At 42.5% G+C, this 9,253-nt stretch overlaps 1 protein-coding gene across 1 annotated transcript in view; it reads left to right on the plus strand.

The window, feature by feature from the left end:
• The window catches only part of ACBD6 (acyl-CoA binding domain containing 6), a gene marked incomplete at its 5' end in the record, with an annotated part of 77,926 nt that overhangs the window by 25,234 nt on the left and 43,439 nt on the right, over window positions 1–9,253 (plus strand). Inside the window, one exon of the mRNA XM_010083664.1 lies at window positions 3,977–4,082. Within this exon, the coding sequence (XP_010081966.1) occupies window positions 3,977–4,082 (106 nt within the window). The remainder of the gene's footprint in view (window positions 1–3,976; window positions 4,083–9,253) is intronic.

The following is a 9,253-nucleotide window of genomic DNA, read 5'->3' on the forward strand; positions in this document are numbered from 1 at the left end:
TTTGCATGGCCACCCCCTCCCCGGTCCTGCCACTAATCTACCAAAGTGTGTGCAGCGGGTGGGGAATTGGATGACACATGTCTCACTATGTCCCGGCTGCTCTCGGAGGACAGCACACGAGTGTGCCTGCAAGTGGGCAACACTTCCCCCGGGATGGCCTGCCGGTTCAAAATAAACTTGAGTTATGGATTTATTCAGCTTGTAAAACCTCAGCTGGCATAAATAATTGAGAAAGCAAAGGTTTGTCTGTGGTGCATACCTCAGGGACCCGCTCCTGCCTCCCTCCCTCCCACCACCCTTTCTTATGAAAATGATCCCAGTTGCACTGATAGATAATAACAACACCAAGCAATTAAAAGCTATGGGTGGCTGGAGAGAGGAGAAAAGGTTCAGTTAATGAGCTTTTCCTCTTCCTGTGCCCAGGAGAGCCTCAGAAGTGAGGAGGCGATTAAAGCGAAGAGATAATTATAGATTATGTGAAAATGGGTCCCTTGGGGTCCGAGGCCCTTGACATAAACAGTAAGTGTTGCGAGGGTCTCTTGGCTCCCCGCACGCTGCCTGCTCCGCTCCGCTGCACTCCCGCTCGCTCCGCAGCCCTGTGCCAAGCAGGTGGGCGAAGCCACCTGTTAGTGGCACCAGGGGCTGCTGGGACGAGGCTTGGACCAGCCCCAGGAAAAAGGGAGAGGACGCCCCAAGTAGCACCCGATCGCAGCCTCTCTGCCCAGAGCTTTGTGCTGGAGGTAACCTGTGAGGGGGGAGGAAGGGGATGGGGCAAACCTGGAGGATGCTCTCTGTGTGAGGGTGGGATATCTGAATTTTGAGTCTCTTCTGTGTCCTTTTTCATGGCAGTCTTGGTGGCTGTTTAGGAAGCAAATAGGTTTACAGCACTCCAGGTAAGAAGTGAAGGCAGATGAACCACTGACAGGTCTTTGCCATGAGCTGTTTAAAAATTGTTGTCTCACCACATGTGTTTTGGGCAGCTTATGAAGAAGGCTTGTGCAGCCTTCCAAGCCTGGAAAGAGATGGCTTGGTTTGAGTCCTTCCATTCAAGGATGGAAAAAGCTGTCCATGTGTTACCTGCAGGCAACAGATATGCTTCAGCTTGACATGGAATCACAGTTACCATCTCTTAGTGGGGATGGCGGAGAGCAGAAGAAAATAGCTTTGGGGGCAGAATGTGTGTCAGGAGGCAAGGAGAAGAGAAATCCTTCTGGCCATCCTCAAGAAATGCATTCACTGCTTTTCCTGGCAGTCAGGTGGTCACTGATTTGAAGATGTTTTTAGCTCAACAAAAAGAACCAGTACTTGTGTATTGTACAATCTGGCACAGAAACAAAATTGCATCTCAGTCTTCCTTTTAGCTACAGATTTAAAATAATTGTGTACATCTGCATTTGGTTGAGTTTTATGGTCTTTCCCATCTGAAGATGTCTTGAAAGCTGTGTTTTTACCTAAATTGAGATTTCTCTGAAAATACTGATAGGAAAGCTTTGGTTTCCCTCTCTCCCCCTGGCATTAGCTGAGCAATGTCTTTGCAGTGTCACTCACTTTTTGTATTTCTGATGTGCTTCTGTCTGGTTTTAGACTGTTTCTACCCGTTTCCAGGCCTTGCTCCTGACTCCTGCCAGTTTTATGTGGAGTGCAAATTCCTGCTAGGAACCGGTCTGATAAAAATGCTGCATCTTTTTTGTTCTCTTGTAGCTGCTATGGTGGAGGGATTATTCAATATGGACTTAAACACACGTGAAATAAAAGGAGGGTGGGGTGGGAGGGACCTGAGTTGCAAGGTTTTCAAGCTGTGTTTCTTGTTTGTCCTTGTGTGGTTTTGAATGCAAAGTCAGCAAATAACAGTAAGGTAAGAGACAGAAGATCTTGCTTCCTAGGAAGCAAAGGCTGGTTTTAAAAATATTACGATAATTTTAACAATATTAAAGACAATATTCCATTCACACCATTTAAGTGGAGCTTTTTCCCTGGTGTTGGTACCTCCAAAAAAATTGAGTTTTAACTCATCTGAGCTCTTTTCTCAGTTTCCCTTCTGGTTTTGGCACATGACTAGACCAAATTGTTTTAAATGTCTGGAGTGCAGCTTCAGGTGACTATTTTGTTTGCAGGTAAAATGTCTTCATTACGACTGTATGGACTTCCCTTGCATCTATTCAGGAAAGGACTCTTTTCCTCTTTGTTAATATTTAAAGAAAAGTTGCAGATAATGTATGCTAATTTTTTAAAGGGGGCATCAGGGGCAGAGGAATGGTTTAAAGCTTGAGAAGTAAATGCAGAGAAGAAAGACGAAATTTCCCAAAACCTTATCTTCAGATGGGGAAATTGCTATTCTGGATTAATTCCATTGTGGAGACTTCTGAAAGAAAAGTGGTTTTTTGGAAGGGGGATATATAGAGCATTTGCAGAGGTGGTTATTCCAGAAAAGCTAAATCATATCCAAATAGCTGTGTCAGGTCATTTCCCCCTTACAGACAATAATATCCTCAGGAAAAGACTGTACGAATCTTTTCTGAAGGCTGTGGTAGGAAGATTGCCTGGTTTTGCTACGTCAGTATTACCATGCCCTCTCTGCGCTGGTGCAGACCTGCGGCACACTCCCTGCAGAGCTCCATCGGTTGCTTTATCACTGCCCTGTGCTGTCTTGTACCTCTGGTGCTGCTGCACGAGGTGCCCAGGCTCTGTGGCACATGAAAACGTTTGAGAGGTTGGACTAACAAGGTAGGGCTGGAGGGACTTCCCAGCATATCAAATCAGCCCTTGTTAGTAGGGGCAGGCACGTCTCGTAACCTCCATCATGAATCTGTCAAGCTCCATCTCGAGCAATATAAGCTTTTGCCTTTTCTAATCCCACAATGAGATTCTCTTTTCCCCAGAATTCAAAGTAATTGCCTCTAAAGCATGCAGTGATCTGTTTTGCAGGAGCTTGTGTGTAGTGTACAAACAAGACCTCCAACAAATGAGTTTGTGAGAGACTGCTTAAGAAACTAGAAGACTTCTGTAATGTTCCTAGGCCTATACATGGAGTGGGAAACCTTGTGCAGCACGTGGCTCTTTACTAGAGAGGTACAGCTCAGCTATGCGAAAGGACTACTTGTGTACAAAGAACAGGGGTGATGTGCAGAAGGGTGCTGCTGATGGAGCAAGGTGAGAGAGAAAGGTCAGAGGAAGTGACTTCTTCAGAGAAAGCAGCACTCTCCTGGTGGAGCCGAATATCGGCACTTTTTTCCCCACCTTTTACTGCCACTGAGGAAGGGGAAAAGTTGTTTGAGATCTGAGGAATAGTGTCACTTAGTAAGCTAGATGCGTAACAATAAAAGGCAAAGTTGTGTCATGGAGCTCTGCCTGTCCTGATGGGAGCAAGAGTGAATGTACTAATGGGTGAAAGAGCAGAATGGAGTGGAAAATGGACCTGGATGCAGTCTCTAGTTGTAGAAATCCTTTGCCCGCTGAGCTTTTTGGCCAAGGACAGATTACTTCACGTTGGTCCTGTTTCTTGTGCTTTTTTTCCTCCAAACCACCGTTAGTGGCCACTGTCTGAGATGGATGGCATTGGAAGGGCCTTTGGTCTGACCCAGAGTGTCTGCTATAAGTTTGTATAACAGGGAGAAGAGCAGCTTTAGCCTTTTATCTTTGGTGGGATTGCAGTGATTTATATCAGGTTTTTATTGCGTGACTTTATAGACTTCTTGTGCCAGTTCACAGGAGTAAGCTGACTTTTATCCTTGCGTAATATTGTTAAAACCAGCCTTTGTTTTCTAGGAAGCAAGATCTTCTGTCTCTTACCTTGGGAAAAACCTGTATTATTCTGCATGCGCAATACCAGGTATCTGTTTCAGCCCAGTGATGCTACAGAAATGTCTGTAGACATTCCTACAGACTTTCTATGTGTCTGTAGTTAGAGCGTACGATGTGCATGTGGCCTTTGTTGTGCAGTAACACCGTGCTTCTTTTGCTTTTGTTTCCTGACTAGGGAAGAGGACAAGAACATTTTTGATTACTGCAGAGAAAACAACATTGACTATGTAACTAAAGCCATTCGATCCAAAAAAGTGGATGTGAATGTCACAGATGAGGAGGTATGGAGAAAAAGATAAAGACCATTAATCTTTTAACTGTTTTGTGTATTAATTCAATGCCACTTTTTTTAAAAAATTGCCTGTCTAGGAGTGTTACAACAAGGTACTACAACAGTGGGACAAACACTTGGTCATTGAGACAGGGATAATCTGCTTGAAAACAGTTTGCCACTGGATTTCTAGTAGTGTGGATGTACTGTGATGCTGTAGCATAGTGGAAATTTCCTTTCTATGTTATTTTCAGCAACACCAGCAGCCACTTGCAGAATAAGATCTTCAGAATACCCCCTTTCTCCGCCTTGTACACTAAATGTGGTCAAGGAGAAGTAGGAAGTGAGGGAAATCGCTTTTTTGACCAATGGACTCTGGTCACGGGTGAAGTAGGGTTTCTGCCATGCTGTCAGCTTTTCATCGTTCCCAGGCAGACAGTCAGTGAGTGACACTGGCTTTCCAGCTACACAAAAACAGTGACATCGTCCAGTCTTTCTCTGCTCATCAGAGTCAAAACACCATTTCCCCATAGGGAGATAATACAGGCATGGCCAGAAACATCAAGAAAATAATAAGTGTCTAAAATGGTGAATTGCAGGAACCTTTTCTTGGTAAAGGTAAACACCTGGTGCAGCCAGTTTCCTGCTCTCTCCCTTCAGGAAATGGAGCGGTACCAGCTTTAGCACCTTGGTTTCGATGCTTGCATACTGCCACCTAGCCCTGCTTGTCGGTCCATCATACATACAGCCACTCTTGCCCGCTGCTTTCTAGCACATTGTGTTGGTGAACAGATGAAGTGCTTACACATTCATAGACTGAGACGCCACAAATTCAGTTGGGTTCTCCTATAGCTCTAAGCAGATTTCTGCCCTCTGAGCCATGACAGCCCCGGCTGGGGCTCTGAATGCTGATGGCAGAGCCTTTTATTATTAATCAGGAATTCATGTGAATTAATTTTCAGACGAGAGGAGGGAGGGTGTTCACGATCAGGGTTGGAATTTCACATCATAAATTCAATGAACTGAAACTGTCATGTGCCACAGTTGCTGCAACAGCGCCATTCCTGAGCTCCATCCCTCTTTCTGCCAATCACAGGTTACTGAAGTAAATGTCCAGGGCAGTCCCACAGAACACAGCTGGAGGCCTTTCATTAATAAAAGCTCGTTTTTGGGGTCACACACTTGCAATAAATGTATAATAACATCAAGTTGCTTCATTTCCACTGGCAAGATGCTCTTTCATAGTTAGCAGGGTTCAGAAGTTCATACCTTCGTTGTATTCAAGCAACAAATGTGCTTGTTTTCAGCCAAAGAAATTTTGGGTTTAAAAAATATTTGGTGAAAGGTGGCTGAAAGTTTTGTTTGTTTGTTTGTTTTCTAACAAGATAAATGTTTAGAGACAGACCTGAAAACTGTCAGGTGATGACCTCTTTGGGAATTATTCACGAGTCTCTGATATAAGAGAAGACCTATTTTTGAACTGACGGGTGTTAGCACCTGACTGTTGCAGAGTATGGAATTGCTTCTGCAAAGACAGGAGCTGAAAACCCTGCCTACCTCTGAAGGGCTCATGGAAAGATTCCCACTTGTGCAAAAATCCCCCATAGGTGTCATTTTCACAGCCTCCGTGATTTTGGCTTAGCCCAGCAAGTGCTCAAACAAGGAAGTAAAACCTTTTGGGGTTTTTTTGGCAAGTGCTGACTTCCTTAGGTTTGACTCTAATTGGAAAAAAATATATGTGATTCTGTGATATGTATTTATTTCAGATTTTTCTTTTTGGTATGCTAATTTTGATTTCATGCTGTGTTAAGGAGCTGAAACCATTACTAATGTTGTTCGGTATCCAAACCTATACGTCACAATCTGGAAGGCAGCTTATTTTCCGATATCGTGCAGGTTGATTGAAGTTTTAGAACCCATTTTAGACTAGAGATAACCCAGACCTAGCCTTTGGTAGAGTAAAGTGTATGCAAGCGTAATCTTGTCAGTTTTATTAACTATTTTAGTGTTACTGTATAAATACATCCTGCCATATCCAAAAGATGCCTCTCCCAGCCCTCGGATCATAACTCATGCTGTCACTCCTTTGATTTAAATGCATATAAATTTAAAATGGCAGCAGGGATACCTACAAAGAGTTAACTTGTTATGGAACAAAATCTACTGAAGCACCAAATAGTCTCATGTTAAACTGCATAGACACTAGGCTCAGCCTTTCCTCGTACAATAAAGACTTGACTGAGGTTGTAAGGTATTTAGATTTTATTTCTATGTGGTGTGTTAGTACTGTGTCTAATTGTATCCCCTCCTTTTGTGCAAACTTGAAATAAGTTAGCAAAGGGAGAAAAGAAATCAAGAATAAAAATGTAAAACGGGGACAAGCCAACCTCCTGGAAGCAAAAGGATTTCAGAAAGGGCAATAGAAGTCTCTTGGGGGTTAGAGAGAGACACTTGGCAACTTTCACAGCATAAATGGCCTTCGCCCCACAAGAAATAAAGATCTTCGTGTACAGCATTCGAGCCAGCATACCTGCTAACAGTTTGGATATAATAAACTTCAATTTAGAATTAAACAAAGAGTCTAATGACAGTAATCATGTACAGCCTTCCATTTACTCTATCTAAATTGCTCAGAGTTCAACAGAATAGCTTGCATTCACTTAGAAGTAGCACAGGCTAAAACAACGTCTTTCTCTTACGTATGTCAGCAGGACTAATGAAATAAGAAATGGACTGTGGCTGTGGAGTCACCACGGGCACATCCTGCTAGCATGGATTGCTTGCTGCCTTTTTGAGAACAATATTTCTTCAACTTTTAACAAACTGAAACTGCTCAAAGGCATACATGAGTTGTTTTTGTAATTTGTGCCAAGGGCTGTGGAGGTTGTAGACAGATTTTTTTTTTTTTTAATTGTTGAAGGAGTCCCAGTAAACAAACACCGTTACCTGTGTGCAGTATTTAAAGCCCTTGCCAGAACTTTAATGAAAGACATCTGAAATGATGCTCGCTTAGTCCCTAATCCTCATGCTTCAGAGACAGCAAGTGCCAAATTGGTGCCAGCTTGCCAAGGAAAGGACAGGGGAAAAGATAGGTTTGAAGAAAGAGCACGTATTTCTGGATTTACAGGCTTACTCGGATTAGAAAAACTTCCCCAAATGTTTCAGAGCTCTGAAAGCAATTGACTTCCAAGTCAAATCAAAAGTCTACCTGTGTAATAGCAACAGTGGCCCTTCCATTCACTGTTTTTGCTGTCTGGGGAGGATGCAGCCGTTATATATATATATCTTCTTAATTACTGGTAGTAAAGCATTTGCAACAAGTTAGTGGCTCTCATTGCTATACAGCCATTACAGCTGCAAACATCGTGCCTAGAAGTAGAGCTTAATATTGTAGCACATCCATTCAGTTTGGCTTTGTTCTCCTCTTTCTCTGCGCTGGCTAATTGATGTGAAAATCATTCCCATCCGTTTGTCTGCTGAGACTGGGTGTATTGGAGACAAATCCCTGTCCTGTGCTTTGTTTGTGAACACCCTGTGACTTGGAGCTGAGCAAAATTGATGTGCTCTTGGCTTCAGAAACTGCTGCAGAAGCTGGCCAAGCTGGCAGCGGTTATCCAAGCAAAGCACGGAAGATTTAAGAGGCAGGGTTAGTGCACTGGGGCTATTTTTATGCTTTTTTTTATTAAACACTTCAAAGGCAGGAGAAAATGCGTCCTCTCAAGTAACTTCTGCAACAACTGGTGTGTGTTTGAATTGCATGGAGGGAGTACCTACATGTATGGTTGCATTTAGTCAAGACTACTGCAGTGCTTTCCTATACAAAATTATTTGTATTGCTTTCAGCCTCTTGCTGCTTAATGAAATAGTCATATGGGAAGCGTTTTGGGAACGCTCAATCTGTGGCTCTTAAGATTTCTGCCATGTTATTTAAACACACAAACACATGTTGTATGCTGATATAAAGCAGCAGCTGTGCGGACTAAAGAATTTTTTGACGTGCATAGGTGATAGACCATGCTATACAAAGAGTTGGGTTGTATATTCAGTTTAAGTTTGTCTTATTGCAAAGGTTTATTTTAAGGAAGACATGGGAAACAAGTGGATTTTGTAGCTGTATAGCTGCTTAGGTACATTAGCTAGAACTCCTGAGCATTTTAATTTGCCTGATACTATGCAAACAGTAGTGAATATTATCTTTTTTTAAATACAAATTTCTTAGTAATGCTTTTATTATACGTTAAGTAGGTTGAGATTTTTCTGCAGGTGTTTTTTATTTCCATATCAGATGGCGTGCTCTTGCACAGAAGGTCTCCAAAGTCCCTAACACCCGGTGTTTAGGGTGTAGCGTGCTGCAAGGATGCAGACATTTCTTGGGTAGAACGTGTCAGCTTTTTAATAGTGCACAATTACAATGCGGAGCCATTTAAGGCACTAATTGGAAAATATTGTATCCATTTAGAATTGCAGAGAAAATATATAGGTAAGCAGAGTGTAATTACCCAAAGTGGAACTGGCCCAGGACTTGAAATCCATATTCCTGCAAATAGCACAAGGAGATTTTTAATGACTATAGAGGATCAGGCTTTGGTTTCTTTTCCTGTTCACAAGGCAGGAGAACCAGCCTTGGTTTGTCCTGGGAAGGGACCATTTGCAGCAGAACGAGCCTTCCAGTGTCCTGGGAAGGGACCAGTTGCACAGTGCTGGAGTAGCCCTGAGCTGACAGGATTGGCAGCACGCTCTCTCCCACACTGTTGGTTTTCCTTTATTGGTCTCAATCAAGTTCAGCACCAGTAAAATGAGATTCTGCTTGTCCAGAGACAAATGGAAACCAACATATTACAGCTACTAATCTGCAATGTGAATTTTGATACAAAGGACAGAAATGCCTTTATCTTGTCATGTAATTGCACAATGGCTACACTTGTGTACTTACAATATCATTCCTCTACACAGATATAAAGAAACTGAAATTACCTGTTGAAGTATTTATTGCTGTCATGCATATTGCAGATAGTGCTGCTTTCTTTTGAAATAAACATCTGTGGTACAAAAAAAAGTTGGTATTTGTCCAACTGGAATCCTAAGTCTTAAGTAATTACTCATCCAGAGATGAGTTAAGGATGCTAAACATGAGTTAAAGATCTTTCCATGTTTACCAATTGTTTTAAATTGTACTCTTTC

This window comes from Pterocles gutturalis, unplaced genomic scaffold (genome assembly GCF_000699245.1).
Source record: "Pterocles gutturalis isolate BGI_N339 unplaced genomic scaffold, ASM69924v1 scaffold3195, whole genome shotgun sequence".
NCBI classification, from domain to species: domain Eukaryota; kingdom Metazoa; phylum Chordata; class Aves; order Pterocliformes; family Pteroclidae; genus Pterocles; species Pterocles gutturalis.